This window comes from Triticum aestivum, chromosome 7B (genome assembly GCF_018294505.1).
Source record: "Triticum aestivum cultivar Chinese Spring chromosome 7B, IWGSC CS RefSeq v2.1, whole genome shotgun sequence".
In the NCBI taxonomy this organism is placed as follows: Eukaryota; Viridiplantae; Streptophyta; class Magnoliopsida; order Poales; family Poaceae; genus Triticum; species Triticum aestivum.
The window spans coordinates 679,498,691-679,517,594 of NC_057813.1; the positions used below are offsets into that span (position 1 = coordinate 679,498,691).

At 47.7% G+C, this 18,904-nt stretch overlaps 1 protein-coding gene across 2 annotated transcripts in view; it reads left to right on the top strand.

Annotated features, from left to right (window-relative positions):
* The window catches only part of LOC123160105 (uncharacterized), a 10,835-nt gene extending 8,109 nt beyond the window's left edge, over positions 1–2,726 (top strand). For both annotated transcript variants that reach the window (XM_044577924.1, XM_044577925.1), the window contains exons 4-5: positions 1,825–2,316; positions 2,419–2,726. In XM_044577924.1, the coding sequence (XP_044433859.1) occupies positions 1,825–2,316; positions 2,419–2,445 (519 nt within the window). In that variant the 3' untranslated portion in view covers positions 2,446–2,726. The remainder of the gene's footprint in view (positions 1–1,824; positions 2,317–2,418) is intronic.
* The last annotated feature ends 16,178 nt before the right edge of the window (positions 2,727–18,904 follow it).

An 18,904-nucleotide genomic window follows, 5' to 3' on the forward strand; every position in this document is an offset into this window, starting at 1 on the left:
ATTTTTGTTTGCCGCGGATGCACCACTGGGAAAGGGCTTATAGATGAACCTAAATTAGTTGTGGCCGCGGGACAAGTCACCCGCCACAACTAGTTTTCCAAAATAGTTGTGGCGGGTGCCTAGGCATACCCGTCACAGCTTGGTGCAATGCAGTGGCGGGCGGCACTAAACACCCATCGCAGGTAGGTTGTTCCAAATATTCCCGCGGGACGGATATAGTAGTGGCGGGCGCAAGGTGAAGCCCGCCACTGCTTATTAGGTAAGCAATGGCGGGCCAGTCCCGCCGCTGGCCACAAGTACATTCAGGCATGCCGCACCAAAAAAAATTAAAATTTTGAACAAGAGTTCGGTGGCGGGCGGAAATAATGCCCGCAACTGCTTATTAAGTATACAGTGGCGGCCAGTACCACCGCTCACCACAACTAAATTTGGGCAAGCCGCGCCAAAAAAAAATCGAACAAGAATACGGTCGCGGGCGCTTGTCCTCCCCTGCCACTGTTGTACCTGGCGGGCGCTTGTCCCCGACCTGACCGAACCGTCGACGCACCCTTTTATTTTCTACCATATCATTTTCTGTCAGTTTCGTGACTCCCCACTCGTTGTCATGTGCCTCGATCATCGCTGCCATCCCTCCGACCAGCCGCCGTCTCATTCTATGCGACCGCCTCCAGATCTGCTCGCCATCGCATCGTCCGCCTCCACGCATGCAGCCCCGGCCCCGGCCTCCGCCTCGATCATCGCCGACACATGTTGTGCCTCGACCGCTGCCGATGTCTTCTACCTCAACTGGAAAAGCTTCCAACAGTATACTCTTCGTGACTAAATTACGCTCGGGTTTAGAATTTGCATCTTATTAATTTGTAGATTAAATTATATTTTAGGGTTTCAACTTCACCAATAGTAGTAGTTGTACATATGACAAGTGCATGGGCTTCATGTTATTCACGGGGATTTGAAAAAGAGTGACAAAGTTCTTGCGAAACGGTGATTCATTTCTGTTTTGCAAAATTCTTGTCACTCCATATGTCAACTTTGTAAGCAAAGTTCATGTCGAATTTCATTTTCTATAACAATATTGTTTAATTTGCTTACATAAGACAAGTGCACGGGTTTAGCATGAACGTTGTGAAATATGACAAGTGGCAATGGTGTTTGAATTTTCCTACATATGGCAAGTGCATGGGCTTCATGTTATTCACAGGGATTTGAAAAAGAGTGACAAATTTTTTTTTTGCAAAACGTTGATTCATTTCCATTTTGCAAAATTTCTATCACTTCATATGTCAACTTTTTAAGCAAAGTTCATGCCAAATTTCATTTTCTATAACAGTATTGTTTAATGTTCTTACATATGACAAGTGCACGGGTTTAGCATGAACATTGCGAAATATGACAAGTGGCAATGGTGTTTGAATTTTCATACATATGACAAGTGCATGGGCTTCATGTTATTCACAGGGTTTTGAAAAAGAGTGACAAAGTTTTTGCAAAACGTTGATTCATTTCTGTTTTGCAAAATTTCTGTCACCCCATATGTCAACTTTTTAAGCAAAGTTCATGCCAAATTTCATTTCATATAACAATATTGTTTAATTTGCTTACATATGGTTATTAGGGATCATGAGTCGTAAGATCTGCCATATCTGCAAATGTCCATGTATGGACAGTGTGGATACTGCAGTAGATTTCAGACTCTTCTTGAGAAAAGGATTTTAAAAGTCTGTGGTAATTAACAGTCTTATACTTCAATTAATATTCTTTTCTAATGATTCGTACAATTATTGTACTGACTTTATTGTTAATGATTCACTGTTGCATATATAGTGTATCCCATTCAACATAAGGGTTGACTTCAACAAGTTATGCGGTAATGCTATTTACTTCGCGGATGATATGGGCTGCACATTCTTAATGGATGTGCATAAACGAAAGGATAGAACCATCATATATGGTGATGAATGGAAACAGTACATTGCACAGAATAATCTCATCGGAGGAGAGTACATATCCTTTTCCTTGAAAGGAGACGTCAACAGGTTAAGGACAATGTATTTCTACAACAATGATGATGGCGATGACAACCGGGATCATGATGATAGTCAGGATCAGCAGGATGATAGAGATGACCAAGATGACGAGGATGAGGAAGATGATGACGATGGTCCATTAAGTTCTGCAATTTTCTGTGAAAGAATAGGGAAGCTTACTCGAGATGAGACCATGAATATTACCGTGATGTTACCATCGAGTGTAGCCTTCATGCGGAAGCCATTTGTGCACCGCTTAACTAAAACCAACATCGTGAAAAAAGTCATGGTGAGATGATTTGTATTCTTTCATCTTTTTTTTCATAACCAAGTATGGTGAGATGCCTAACATTACGTGCTCTCTGTTTGCTTTTAATGATGGGGAGTGTAGAAGTTACCTATCAAGATGTTTTTCTGAGTGGACATTCCCGCCCTCGGCACCGCTGGAGTACGCCATGGACCAACAAGGTGTGTCACCAGCGCTCGGTACAAGACGGAAACAGACGGACACATATCCTTTTGTAGGTCTGGCTAGCGGGAGTTCATGACAGGAAAGAGAGAACTAAGGGTGGACACCCTTGTTATGGTTGTCATTGACCATGTTTAGAAATATGTTCTTAAGTCATGAATTTATGAGCCGATGAACTGTTAGTTAATTAGTATGTTATGATGGACGTGATCGATACATTGATGTTTGTTTCTCCAGTCGAACAAATCTGAAGTGTTACTTAATTATTTCGTTGTTTGTTTTCAAACTGGATTCAGTATGCTTCAGTTATATTGAGAATCGTATGACTAGCATTTTGTGCTATTGTGTCTCAACTTGCAATGCCAATAATTGGAGTGATTGACAAAAATCTACCACTTTAGGGGTTACCGTCCCACAGAACTACCACCTTTCAAAAACTGACCAAAAACTACCATTTTTTTCTAATTTTGTGTCTAAAAACTACCACTTTCGAAAAATAGCCTGTTTAGACGATTTAAACACGTTTATGATATGCTGGACCCACCCGTCAGGGGCTGACGTGGTGACAAAGTCAACTCTGTTTATTTTGACCGTTAAGTTGACCGGTGGGGCCCGCCCGTCAGTCTAAAGATATCCTTTTTTTCTAAATCCCGAATCTCAGTAAAAAACCCGCTCTCCTCCCAACTCCGCACCGTCGCTCGACCCGGTGGCGGCCGGCGCCGCGGGATCCGACGAGCCGTCGCCCCTCCATCTCCGGCGAGGCAGCTGCCGGCGTCGCGGGATCAGGCGAGCACCCGCCCCTGGCCCCTCCATCTCCCGGCGAGGAAGCCGCTGGCCGCCGGCGCCGCGGGATCTGGAGAGCAACCGCCCCTCCATCTCCTGGCAAAGAAGCCTCTGGCCGCCGGCGCCGCGGGATATGGCGAGCACTTCCCCTCCATCTGCCGGCGAGGAAGCCGCGGCCGCGACGCTCCTGTTCCGGCCAAGACCCGGCTACGGCTGGTGGCGGTCGGTCGCTCCATGGACGGCGCGCTGACAACAGCGCGGCTGCGACGCAAACCTTTGCAGTTTTGGCGCCGCCTCTCGCGGCACCGCTTCTTCTTCTCCCTTGGAGCTCCACAACTCTATCCTCTCTCTTTGTCTCTCTCAAGAACACATGAGAAGTGAGAACACACATGCACCAAGGGAAAAACCAACTGCTAGCTTTGCCAAGAGGCTCTCTCCTTGGTGAAAGCAAACACTACATTGTGGCTGCAGCCCTCACGGCCTCACATTCTCATTCATTTGCTGAACTTATATATACACAGGGTGCTAACCATCACGCGTCACTCGGCAGCCACATCTGGCCACTAACTCCAAGTCTCTAGGCGCTACTCATGCCCACTACCTCCATGCACGCATGCACTCATACCGGCCATCACACTTGACTCGGCCAACACTTGCACCTGCACTAACTAACTTATGCACTAACCTTGGTACCAACGGCTAACCTGGTCTTCCTCTCCTAGAATCACTCCAGCGACCCGGCCACTAATTAGCCCAAGCAAACTACATGCACCTATGACTATCGGACTATCCGGCTCGACGTATAGCTTGTCATGCTCCAACACTGTCACGCCATGCCACTTCTCATGGCATCGCCGTATCACACGGCACCGTCAGCATTTCGTCGCTCTTGCCGCATCACACGGCCGCACTGCATCTCGCCTCCTTCGTGTGCACAACTGAAGCTTTGCCCTGACAAGCTACTCCCTAAGCTACATGCCGAACGACAAGACAAAACATGATACATCATGACAAGATTATTTCTAACATGCAGGTCGGCGAGGAGCCCCTGGACCGCGGCGGCATCGACAAGGTGAGGGTCCTCCTTCCTGATGCTCGCGTCGGCGCCGAAGTGGATCGGGGGGTTTGCCTGCGCTGCGCTGCGTCGCCGCATCCGAGGTGGTGATGAGCCAGTGCCAACTCGGTGTGCACGGGGCGCGGGGAGAGAGATCTGCTGCTCCTTGCCGTGCGTGGCCGCCGCCCACGTGCTCGTGCGCCATTGGCGCCGCTGCTTCTCGTGGTCGTGTGTGGCAGCAGGGGCCGCCGGGGAGCAGCAGGGGTGGGTGTGGCAGGGCAAGCTGCTGCTAGTGATCGTACGTGGCCTCTGGTGCTGCTTGTGCCGGCGGCTGCGGCCGGTGGCCGTGCGTGAGCACTGCTCCTGCTTGTCCCGTCTGTGCACACGAACTGTTCGTTGAAATGCCACATAGAGAGAGGAGGAAGAAGCTGATGCTTACGCGTGGGTCCCACCTGTCAAATTAACGGTCAAAATAAACATAGTTGACTTTGCCGTCACGTCAGCCCTGACAGGTGGGTCTAACATGTTATAAACGTGTTTAAATCGTCTAAACGGGCTATTTTTCAAAAGTGGTAGTTTTTAGTCACAAAATTAGAAAATTTTGGTAGTTTTCGGTCAGTTTTTAAAAAGTGGTAGTTCTTTTTTTTGCGGGGGGCCTTTTTGCGGGGGAAAAAGTGGTAGTTCTGTGGGACAGTAACCCCTAAAGTGGTAGTTTTTTGTCAATCACTCCAATATGTGTAGTCTATCCTATCCCTCGAGTAGCGGGCGCTACGGTAGGATCGTCACTGCTACAATGGGATTTGTGGCTGACAGAAATAGCGAGTTGTGGCGGGTAGGAACATACGCCTGTCACTGCCAGCACCATACCAGTGGCGGGCGGGCGGCCCTGGGAGCCTGGCCCGCCACTACAAGCCATTTTGCGACCGCCACTACTAAGCATTCCTGCAGTAGTGATGCCTCGTCGCCACACCCGACCATCCCTCTAAGACGGCACAGCTATCAGATTTTTTCGGCGAACCACCGCACCTATCAACCCTCTTCCTCACCTCCTCCGACTGCGACGCTGCTACTTGCTACCGTTAGCAACGTTGTCCCTGTCTCCAACAAGGTCCTGGCCCGGCCTCGCCATCGCAGCTCGTTGCCACTTTCAGTGCCATTGACAGCTTTTGCCTCGGGTTGCACTTGTGTTCTCCCAAAAATCGACTGGCGCAAATTTAAAATGTAGTCGAGTTACGAATAGCTCATGCGTAATATTTATCATATCTAACTTGTTACCTTTAGATACTCACATGGACATCAGGTGTTGTATCGATTTCTTTACCATAAAATCATACTTCTCCCATTCTCCCTCTCCCCCCTCGGGTCCTCCATGTCACCATGTTGATACTCCAGGACTTCTCCCCCTCTCCCTCTTCCCCCTTGAGTCCTCCATTTCGCCATGTTCTAGGACATGTAGCTAAGCTTTATGTCGAATGCATCGATAGTATTACAAAGAAAAATACCAATGTAGTGGAAGGATGAACCACTTCTCCTAACACCAAATGTAAACCAGACAAATAGAGCGTACATAGCAGCAGTATACTCACGTGTATTAGTCAATCAGTGGGGTTCGGTTTCTCTCGTAAATAAATCATAGGCCATAGAACTCCGGGTTCCAAAAAATCTCTTCATTTCAAACAATAAACTCATAAACTGACGAAGCTTGTCATCTTTTTCTATATTGCACTTTTTCCAATGATCATTCTTAGTTTCTCACGACAAATCAATAAACTGATTCTCTGTTCAATCTTGAGAGTCATTATTACACAAGATGACAGGAGATAAGACATATCTGATGAAACCAACATGCTATGAGAAATTAAAAGTTCATCCATACTATAACTAGACCAAAAAAAACTATGAGAACTATGCACAGGATCTATCTAGAATGACACAAGGGTTTAAACAACTCGTGCAATATCATAGATCAATGCACATAATTTTTTTTCCATAGATTGCTGCATATTTCAATATATTTTTTATCTGCACTAAGTATTAGAGATTATAGTGACACAAGCGTTTAAATAACATGTGCAAACTTACATAACAATGGACAAGCATTTAACTTCCTTAACAACCACGAGTATTAACCAGCAAAGTATTTAGGTACTAACATAGAAATGATTTAGTCTGGGAGACACATATAACAAGTTACAGAAAGTTCAAACCAGTGAATTAACTGCCGCGGGGCTTACTGGAGAGACCCCATTTTCTCTGGTAAAGAATTCATCCACTCATTTCAAAAGTTCAGTGAGCATGCGCATCAGCTTGAATTAGCATACAGACCACATTCTAGTTGCAAATACTTGTAGCTCTAGACCTCGAACCCGGAGGTACTTAACAAAACATGGGGTAACAGAAACGGAAGTTCTTTGAAGAACATTGGCAAATTACTCAAGATAGGTCTTGTGCAAATCCATGGACAAAATGACTATGCAAACTATAGCTACCAAGTTTGGATCGTTTTAGCCTGACCAACTATTTCCCCATCAACTGAGGGTCTCATCGGTGTCTAGACCTCCAGCACAGTAATCCAGTAACCAACCTGTCAAGTGGACAAAAAGTTCAGCTTTAATTATGATATAGAAAATAAAAAGAAGCAATCATTTCTTTTCACTTTCTTTTTGTAAATAAGAATCAGGGTTCATTTCTTTTGACCATATTTTTTCTAGATTACATACCTTGTTTTTTTTCTGTTATTTGGGAAAGGTAGATACCGCACAGGCTACATCAATGGACTATATTGAAATAAAAAGGGAATCGGTGCGTCCATATGAGAATTTTGGAACAACCTAAACTGTTCCATGCACATGAGATGTAAATTCAGTAAAAGCAGCAACTCTAAATTTTTGTCGCTGTTTGTTATCAACAATATTGGCTATTCAGTATAAGCTTCGTGATTGTTTTGATAAAAGGAATCATACATGTTCAAACAAAGTTATGTTCCATATCATAAAAACAGATTACGCACAAATGTAAGTACATTAAATATTTCATATTGAGAAAATTCTGCAAAACGGTAATGCTGGACTGTATATCACAACAAAGTAGACGTGGTCAAAAGTTGTGTTAACTAAAGATAAGAGCTGCAATTAATAATATCACTCATGTGCACTTAGAACAATAGATAATAGAGAAAAGTATGTTTTTGGTCCCTCAAGATTTTTGGTAGACATTTGGTCCTTCAAGTGTCAAACCCGGACAAGTTTCGTCCAAAATCAGATTTTGACCACGTTGACCTAGTTTGACCGATGAACAAATCATAGGCATTTTTCATTGGCAGCAACACACGAAAAAGGATGGTGTGCAACAAAAGAAAATAGATGATGTGAAGTCTCAAGTACAAGTGGACAAGTATGAAAATAACAAAGCAGCAAATTTTGAGGTTCAAGAGAGCAATGGCATCATCAGTTTCATCAACCATCTCTTGACGCTCCACCTTGTGATGATGATTATCTATTCTAACATGCTAGTTCGTTAGATAGTATTTTGGATTGCCCCTCTACTATAGCAACACACGTACTATTATCATGTGAAACAAATTGTGATTTGTCTTAGAAAAAATCAAAAAATGAATAAATTTTGAATAACTTACTAACATAAGAGAGTTGATAGAATGTTTGAAAATATTGTAATAAAGAAAAGGTTACCGGTGAAGATATTTGTCATCAATTATGAGTAAACCCATTATGTTCGAGAGATTTTAAAACTGACTGAAAAACTGTTGTGTATCTCAGTAGTTATATTGCTATTGTTTGTTAACTGGCTGAAAACTGAGGCTATTCGAACCTACTGTGTAACTTATCTTTCCTCTGTTCCTAAATATAAGCCTTTTTAAAAATTCCAATATGAACTACATACAAAGCAAAATGAATGAATCTACACTCGAAAGTATAACTATACGGAAAAGCTAATTTCGTGTCGGCAGGAATTTAGCCACAGGCACGAACGACCTGGATGTCGTTCATTTTGAATCTGACGGCTTGCACGATCCGCTCCAGCTGCATCTCTTTTTCGCGCCCGATCCCCGTTTATCGCTCGATCTCTCCGCTCGACCCCAGCTTTGCCGCCCTCGACCAAGGCCACGTTGCGACAGTTTGTCTCGATTAAGCCCATGTCGTGACAGTTTTTTTCACGTTTCCATCATTAGGCCCATGTTCCCAGCCAGGTAAAAAAGAAGCTTGTTTTCTCTGTTTTTTAAAAATTTAAAAATGCTAAAAAATCATTGTGCTGACAAGGAGTCAAACCCGTGATCTCAGGTAAATATTACTTACTTCACTAACCACTAGGTCAGCTCAATCAATTTGTTTACAATCAAGTTACATTATACTTGTACATTGGATATTACGAGTTTGAATAAAGGACTGCTAACTTCCTAATGTACTGAATTTAAGTAACATATCCGAACACATCCTGGTTTAATTAATCACGTGCATGCAGCCCCACTCCGCTAAGCAAAAAACGAGAGCAAAAGCATGCAGCGTCTTGCCGTATGCATTCAAACTAATATAAAATATGACGATGTCAGCAATAGATTCTCTTTTATTTCGAAACTACAAAATGTTTTATAGCTCAAACCGTTGGTCCGATTGAAAAATCATTTTCACATAAAAGATTAGTCGCGACGAGACCTTTGAAACTAGATCCCATGTTGGTATGTTTCGATGTTTTTTTTGGGTCAAAAGTTATCAGACCTAGGCTAAGTAAGTTATCACGTCTGTGGTATGTGAGTTACCATCCAGTTTACATAGAAATTACCAGGGCATAAAAATGGCTCCTCCAACATTCTCTCCACATGCAAATGCACTGGAGCACGGGAAAGCTTATGTCATTGTATATTATCACTATTTCGGAACTGGAAAATGTTTTATAGCTCAAATTTGTCATTTCTGATTGAAAAATCATTTTCACATAAAAAGTCTATTGCGACGAGAACTTCAAAACTAGATCTCATGTTGGCATGCGTTGATCACTTTTTGGTCGAATGTTACCGTAAGTTATCAGTTATGTTATATGTATATTAACATGTTATTTATGTAGAAGTGACGAGGTGTGTTTTCAATGAATTTTTTCCCCCGGGTCAAAGTTACCATGGTATTTGTACCTACGTTATCAGGTCCGTGATGCAAATATTACCGTGTTATTTGCATAGAAGTAACCGGGGTATGTTTCAACAAATTTTTATTCGGGTATAAAGTTATCGTGGTGTTTGTACCTAAGTTATCAGGTCTGCGGTGCTTATATTACCATGATACTTATATAGGAATTTTCGGGGTGTGTATTCAACTATTTTTTTTCATGGGTAAAAGTTATGATGTTTGTACTGAAGTTATCATATTTGTGGTGCTTTCATTACCATTTATACAGGAATTATCGGGTGTATGTTTTCTAACATTTTTTTTACCAGGTCAAAATGTTATCATGGTGTTTGTACGTGAGTTATCAACGCTGTTGTGCGTATATTCTCATGTTATTTCCACAAAAGTTATGGGGAAAGTTGGGATAGGTAGTCGAGGGTTGGGGGATGCAAGGGTTAGGCGGCGAAGGGATGGAGCGGCAGGGGCGAGCGGCGGCGAACGAGTGTGCGTGAGGGTTTTTTTTTCGCTGGTTATTTTTCGTAGGTTTTTTTATCGCTGGTTAATCATCGTAGAATTTTTTGAGTGAGCGGGCTGGTGGAGGACTCGGTACGTGGTTTTTACGGTTAGTGGCGGGTCAGCGTGAGGTGGGAGGAGATACCAAAATAGGTACCAAAAATAACCGGGTGAGGTGGGACGAAAATAAAACCCGGAACGCGACCTAACAACTGAGACATTAGGAGTTTAGATTAAACGCGGCAACTACCATAAATTAGACATGGGAACTATAATTAACCAAAACAGAGAGAATTGTCATGCTTTTATATCCCGGATAACTAAAGTTGCCATCCTGGGGTAACTAAAGCGTCATCCCGCGGGTAACAAACGTAGTTGCGCCAGGACATGTGGACATATTTGCTTCATGCCACACGCGCGGGGTGGGGATGCGTAGTATTTGTTGGGCGTGTGGCACGAAGAAGCTGCGCCCACATGTGTGGGCAATTCTAATGTTCGCCCACACATGACCCGTGTGGGCTGATTATGCCACAAAGGGCGTGCGGGCGGATCTCTAATATGCCACACATGTGGCAGATATCGACATCTTACATATTCTATTGGCCCAGTATTAAGAGTGTGGCTATATGTAAGCCGACTGGATTTTTTTTAGGGGGGGGGAGTTTATTCCATTGTTAAAGGGTTACCAGTAAAGAGGCAATAATTCATTGATGCATGGGACCACGGTTCAGCCACATGGCAGTGGCCTGTTCATGTACTACTGTATAGAGCCAGTCGATCTGCTGCCCTATTCTGTTCACATCTAATCTGATGTGGAATAAACTATCGGTTCTGTATTAGAGCCTTCGTCTCACACTAAGTGTCCATATGCCGATCTACATAACCGATCATCGAGGATACTTGATAAAGCTTCAGAGGAATTGGATTGTGTTGTAATAGTACCCTCTCCATGTTGACAGGCGAGGGTCATTCCCTGCATGAGGGCATGAAGTTCTGCCTCCAAGACGTCATTGCAATTCAAAATAAATGGGTATGCTGCAAATATCACGCTCGGAGTTTACGCCTTCCAAACCCTTCCACTCCCCCCCCCCTTCCGCCACTTGCCACTCCGGTAGGGGCGTCCACCTCTCCTTCGCCGGTGACCGCTCCATTCCCGGCGCCTACCCTCCTCCCCCACCCCCCTTTTGCGGCCAGCTCAGCGCCTCCTTGGGCTGCCATGGCTCGTTCGCCTGCCAGTCCCGCGCGCTGGGGAGATCTGAGCTCCTCTGATGACGATGCGGACAGCGCTCCAGCTCGGTCCTACTGCGAGGTGCTGAGGAGTTGCTCGCCGCCCGAGGGTTCCCCGCTCCATCCTCCGCCCCCAACGCCTACCCGGGCTGCTCCTCCGCAGCTGGTCACCGCGTGCCCCTCACCGCCCTGGCGGGTCCCCTTCATCGTGGTCCGTCCCGAGGAGGGCGGTCCGTCGTGTGCCAACGCCGGTGGTTGGCAGATTGCTGGCCGCAAGCGCCGCCATCCCCGCCGTCTCCCTGCCCCGCCCCTGCCGTCCATGCGCATCAGGGTCGGCCTGCCGCCAGATCTGGCTGGGCTCTGCTTCAACTGCCTGAGCGAGGAGCACGTCGCCAGCATGTGCCACAACGACACGGTCTGCCTATGATGCCGTCGCCCGGGCCACATCGCGCGGGAGTGTCGCGCACCATGCTCTGCTTCTCCACCGGTCGCTGTGCCCCGCCCCATCAGGGAAAGGTTGGGGTTGCGTGTCGGGTCCTCGCCGCCGGCCTCCATCTCCCACGACTATGATCCCGCCGCCTCCTTCCAGCAACGAACCACGCCGGTCCACGCTCGCTTGGGACCTGTTGGGCACTCTACCACCAGGGCTCCCTCGGAGTTGGGCTGGCAGGCCGCAGAGGGGAGGCAGAGGCAGCATGCCACGCTGGCTCATGATCGCCTGGGCCCTACAGTGCCTTCCACTGGCAGGGTGCCCTCGGATCCGCAGCCGGCGGTGGAGCCTAACCCTGCTGTGGGGGCGGTTGGGCGGAGGACTGCACTGGGGGCGTCTTCGGCGAGGCCTGCAGTGGAGCAGGTCGTCATCCCCTACTCCCTGGAGGTGGTGGCCGCGGTGGAGGCGCTGCGCTGGGCGCTAGTTGGCTTCGTTACTAGCGGACGTCCAAGGATCGCGATGAGTGTGGTCATTGTGGCGGTGGAGGAATCGGTCCCCGAGGTGGCTGGTAGCTTCTCCGTGCACCGCTTCTGGCCGGCTGACTTCCTGCTCGTGTTTGACTCTAGGGCAGCGCGGGATGCAGCGTTGAGGGCCGGCGAAGTGCACGGTCGTGGCTTCTACTTGAGGTTCTCGCCGTGGAACAGGCAGCTCCAGGCCACCCGGCGGCCGTTCCACTATCGTGTGCGGCTTGACATGGAAGACATCCCGCCGCATGTCTGGAACCGTGCGACGACACAACTTGTCCTTGGTTCGTCGGCAGGGGTGGAGCGGCTGGGCACACTCACCGCGAGTCGGGCGGACTTGGGCAGCTTCGAGGCATTCGCGTGGACGGATGATCCTTCCTTGCTTCCGAATGAGAAGCTCATCCTAGTGGAAGAACCAGGTGAGGAAATGGAGGTGGAGCTCGCTGGCGGCCTTGTCTTGCCGGATAACGCGCTGGTTCCGCTGGAGAAGAGCATGCTGGAGTACCGGGTCATCATCCACCTAGTGAACACGGAGAACACGGTCCAAGGCTCAGGTCCATCCTCAAGAGATGAAGACGACGACGATGACTCTGGCTTCGACCACCCGCAGGCTGACCCGGACGGCCCCGGTGGTGCATGCAACACTCGCCGCAAATTCCCCTTCTCCCATGGCGTGGCTGACGGTTCATGTCGGCACGGAAGGCGGAAGGAGGATGGCCCGGCACAGGGACGCAACTGGACACGGAAGGGTTGCAGTTGATCTCCCAACTTCTGTGGCGCCATGGCCAACTCGGCCGGAGACGGCCTTCGCCAGGGATGGAGCGACCGGCGAGGAGGCCGGGGTAGCACGTGACACGTCGGGCGCTGACGCAAAAAGAAGGATGGCGCCCACTACTGACGTGCAAAGGCATGCAGGGCAGGATGTGCCTGAGACGCTGCTTTTGACCAGGATTGACGCGGGGTGGCGGAGGATCCGAGGCACTTTGAGGAGGGGATGGCATACTGCTTTGGGACACCTACCCTGCATGGACCCCGCAGTGCCCAGCTTTGGGCTGCCAGGAGCCAATGGCACACGCCGACATGGTCCCTCGATGACGGCCAATTCCGTGGCTTCTCAACTGACTCTGGAGCGATTCAAATTTTGAATCAGTCTACTGACACTTTTTTCTCCTGGAGCTCCAGTCGATCGGTGGTTGGCACGCCAGGCGTGCATGTGGGGGGAGGATGGCCATGGAAACCTTTCTGGTCAGCCTATCCTGCTCAGAAACAGGCACCTCACCCGTCGCGGACGTGGCGCACCAGGAGGAACGTTCGATTGAACAACTATGGTCTAGCTACAAAAAACTTGTCTCGCCTCTCCTATGCAGGCCAGCTGGGGGCGTAACAAACGGAAGAAAAGGACACCGCCCTCGCACGTCCGACGAAGCGCAAGGATCGGTGGGAGATTTGTTGTTGGCTCTTCTGTTAAACAGCAGCAGCGCACGCTCATGCTTCAGTTAGGGATAGCGCGGGAGGGAGAAGCGATTGGCGAAGACGCATTGCAGGCCTACCTAGACCTATTTTTGCGCCCGCTGCAGCAGGAGCACATCACGGCAATTGTTGGGCTGTTCGGGTGGCAGACCAAGGTGCTCCCACTTGGGCGCGTTGTGGACGGGGAGACTAGGGTGTTGTAGTGCTTGACGCCTGGGTGGGACTTGGGTAGGCCTCTTCTAATGGCTGAACCAAACCAAGTAATTGTGGTGTGGAACGTCCGTGGTATTAACAACCCGGCTAAAAGAGATGCAATAAAGAACCTTATTTTGTATTCGGGTGCGAGTGTGATGTGCTTACAGGAAACAAAGGTGCAGGACATGAACCTGGGGCTAGTCCAGTAGTGTCTAGGGCCAGCATTTGACAACTTCTTTTACGTGCCGGCCGTGGGGACAAGAGGCGGGGTGTTGTTGGCATGCAACTCCACCAACGTGCAGATGTCAAACCCTCATGTGACACAGAATACGGTCATGGATTGGATTGCTTATGGCGAGCACGGGTGGTGGTTCACCGGGGTATATGGCCCTCAGGAGGAGGAAAGCAAGGTTGAATTCATTCAGGAGCTACGAGATGTCAGAGAGTTGCATGCTGGCCCCTGGATGGTGGCCGGGGATTTCAATGTCATCAAAGATCCAACAGAGAAGAGCAACAACAGGATTAACCGCCGCAGGATGGGAAGATTCCGACGATGTATTAATGACCTTGAGCTCATCGACCTCTATCTCAACGGCAGGAGGTACACATGGTCCAATGAGCAGAATGCGCCAATGTTGGAGAAGCTGGACAGGGTGCTCGTCTCGATGGACTTGGAGCAGGCACACCCATCGTCACTCCTCTCGGTCCTCAGCACTAGCGTCTCCAGCCATTGTCATCTACACCTAGTTCTTGATCCGGACTTGCAAAGAGGGAGGCGTTTTCATTTTGAAGCCTCCTGGACTAAAGTAGATGGTTTCCAGGAGGTGGTTCGGCAGGCATGGATGGCTCCACAAGTGATGCAAAATCCATTCAAGAGGCTTGCAGCCAAGCTTAAGGCCACGGCTAAGGCGTTGTCGAGCTGGAGCGATCGCTATATTGGTAGCATAAAACAGTAGCTGCTAATTGCTACGGAGATTATCCTCGGACTCGATGTAGCAATGGAGTCCAGAACACTGTCTGAGGCTGAGTTGGAGCTGCAGCGCACGCTGAAACAAAAACTGCTAGGGCTGGCCTCCCTGCAGCGATCCATTTCTAGGCAACGATCCTGGGTGCTATGGCTCAAGGACGACGACGCTTGCACGAAGTTCTTCCATAACCATACAAGCCACAGGAGGATAAAGAACTTCATATCGAAGCTCAAAGTTGATGATGTGATTACATCCGAGCATGATAAGATGGCGGAGGTGGTGGATTCCTTCTTCGCCAATCTGCTAGGAGAGGCTCCGGACAGGCCATTCACACTTGACCTGCATGAGATAGGACTGCCGATGAGGCAGCTTCAGCACCTAGACTACGACTTCACAGAGGAGGAGGTTTGGGCGGCCATCCGGGCACAAGGACGAGACAAGGCACTAGGACCGGATGGGTTCTCGGTGCGATTCTATGTGTCTTGTTGGGGTATCATTAAGGAGGATGTCATGGACGCATTCAGGGCCTTTGGGAGGCTGGATTTCCAAGGGCTAACATCGATGAATCAAGCCTTTGTTACTTTACTGCCGAAATCACCAGCAGCACTCGAGGTCAGAGACTTCAGAACAATAAGTCTGATTCACAGCTTCCCCAAACTAGTTGCGAAGGTCATGTCTCTTCGCGTGGCACCAGAGATGACAAACATCGTGGGAACTCACCAGAGCGCGTTCATACAAGGGAGGTGTCTCCATGACAACTATATGCTCGTGCAAGGCACTGTCAGGTGGCTGCAATCGACCAAAAGGCCCGCGCTCATGCTGAAGCTAGACATAACAAAAGCTTTCGACACCACGGATTGGGCATTCTTGCTGGAGGTCCTACGACACCTAGGCTTCGGAGACAAGTGGATCGCATGGGTAGCCAGTTTGTTGGCCTCATCTTCCACTCGAGTGCTGCTCAACGGCGTGCCAGGCGAGGTTATTTACAACAAGCGTGGCTTCTGGCAGGGAGACCCAGTTTCCCCACTACTCTTTGTCATGGTTATGAGCTGCCTCCACGCCTTACTCAACTATGCCGCAGAGTCCGGAGTTCTAGCACCACTCGCTGAAGGAAATATGCCCTAGAGGCAATAATATTATTATTTATTTCCTTATTTCATGAAGAATGTTTATTATTCATGCTAGAATTGTATTAACCGGAAACATAATTCATGTGTGAATATATAGACAAACATAGTGTCACTAGTATGCCTCTACCTGACTAGCTCGTTAATCAAAGATGGTTATGTTTCCTAGCCATGGACAAAGAGTTGTCATTTGATTAACGAGATCACATCATTAGGAGAATGATGTGATTGACTTGACCCATTCCGTTAGCTTAGCACTTGATCGTTTAGTATGTTGTTATTGCTTTCTTCATGACTTATACATGTTCCTATGACTGTGAGATTATGCAACTCCCGTTTACCGGAGGAACACTTTGTGTGCTACCAAACGTCACAACATAACTGGGTGATTATAAAGGAGCTCTACAGGTGTCTCCGAAGGTACATGTTGAGTTGGCGTATTTCGAGATTAGGATTTGTCACTCTGATTGTCGGAGAGGTATCTCTGGGCCCTCTCGGTAATGCACATCACTATAAGCCTTGCAAGCAATGTGACTAATGAATTAGTTGCGGGATGATGCATTACATAACGAGTAAAGAGACTTGCAGGTAACGAGATTGAACTAGGTATTGGGATACCGATGATCGAATCTCGGGCAAGTAACATACCGATGACAATGGGAACAACGTATGTTGTTATGCGGTTTGACCGATAAAGATCTTCGTAGAATATGTGGGAGCCAATATGAGAATCCAGGTTCCGCTATTTTTATTGACTGGAAACGTGTTTCGGTCATGTCTACATAGTTCGTGAACCCGTAGGGTCCGCACGCTTAAGGTTTCGATAATAGTTTTATTATGAGTTTATGAGTTTTGATGTACCGAATGAGTTCAGAGTCCCGGATGAGATCGGGGACATGACGAGGAGTCTCGAAATGGTCGAGACGTGAAGATCGATATATTGGACGACTATATTCGGACTTCGGAAAGGTTCCGAGTGATTCGGGTATTTTTCGGAGTACCGCAGAGTTATGGGAATTCGCCGGGGAGTATATGGGCCTTATTGGGCCATACGGGAATAGAGGAGAGAGGCCGAAAGGAAGGAGGCGCGCAACCCTCCTCTGGTCCAAATTGGACAAGGGGTGCAGCCCCCTTTTCCTTCCTCCTCTCCTCCTCTTTCCTTCTCTCCTACTCCAACAAGGGAAGGAGGAGTCGGACTCCCCCCTTGGCGCGCCTCCTCCTGGCCGGCCGCCCCCTCCCCCTTGCTCCTTTATATATGGGGGCAGGGCGCACCTCTAGACACAACAACAATTGATCGTTTGATCTTTTATCCGTGTGCGGTGCCCCCCTCCACCATAGTCCACCTCGATAATACTGTAGCGGTGCTTAGGCGAAGCCCTACGTTGGTAGAACATCATCATCGTCACCACGCCGTCGTGCTGACGAAACTCTCCCTCAACACTCGGCTGGATCGGAGTTCGAGGGACGTCATCGAGCTGAACGTGTGCTAGAACTCGGAAGTGTCGTAGTTTCGGTGCTTGATTGGTCGGGCCGTGAAGACGTACGACTACATCAAGCACGTTGTTCTAACACTTCTGCTTTCGGTCTACGAGGGTACGTGGACACACTCTCCCCTCTCGTTGCTATGCATCACCATGATCTTGCGTGTGCGTAAGAATTTTTTTGAAATTACTACATTCCCCAACAGTGGCATCCGAGCCTGGTTTTATGCGTAGATGTTATATGCACGAGTAGAACACAAGTGAGTTGTGGGCGATACAAGTCAAACTGCTTACCAGCATGTCATACTTTGGTTCAGCGGTATTGTTGGATGAAGCGGCCCGGACCGATATTACACGTACGCTTACGCGAGACTGGTTCTACCGACGTGCTTTGCACATAGGTGGCTGGAGGATGTCTGTCTCTCCAACTTTAGTTGAACCGAGTGTGGCTACGCCCGGTCCTTGTGAAGGTTAAAACAGCACTAACTTGACAAACTACCGTTATGGTTTTAATGCGTAGGTAAGGACGGTTCTTGCTCAGCCCGTAGCAGCCACGTAAAATTTGCAACAAAAAAGTAGAGGACGTCTAACTTGTTTTTGCAGGGCATGTTGTGATGTGATATGGTCAAGACGTGATGCTATATTTTATTGTATGAGATGATCATGTTTTGTAACCGAAGTTATCGGCAACTGGCAGGAGCCATATGGTTGTCGCTTTATTGTATGAAATGCAAATGCCCTGTAATTGCTTTACTTTATCACTAAGCGGTAGCGATAGTCGTATAAGCAATAGATGGCGTAACGACAACGATGCTACGATGGAGATCAAGGTGTCGCGCCGGTGACGATGGTGATCACGACGGTGCTTCGGAGATGGAGATCACAAGCACAAGATGATGATGGCCATATCATATCACTTATATTGATTGCATGTGATGTTTATCCTTTATGCATCTTATCTTGCTTTGATTGACGGTAGCATTTTAAGATGATCTCTCACTAATTATCAAGAAGTGTTCTCCCTGAGTATGCACCGTTGCGAAAGTTCTTCGTGCTGAGACACCACGTGATGATCGGGTGTGATAGGCTCTACATTCAAATACGACGGGTGCAAAACAGTTGCACACACGGAATACTCAGGTTAAACTTGACGAGCCTAGCATATAACAGATATGGCCTCGGAACACGGAGACCGAAAGGTCGAGCGTGAATCATATAGTAGATATGATCAACATAGTGATGTTCACCATTGAAACTACTCCATCTCACGTGATGATCGGACATGGTTTAGTTGATTTGGATCACGTGATCACTTAGATGACTAGAGAGATGTCTGTCTAAGTGGGAGTTCTTAAGTAATATGATTAATTGAACTTTAATTTATCATGAACTTAGTCCTGGTAGTATTTTGCAAATTATGTTGTAGATCAATAGCTCACATTGTTGCTTCCCTATGTTTTTGCTTCCCTATGTTTTATATGTGTTCGTAGAGAAAACTAAGTTAAAATTTGTTAGTAGA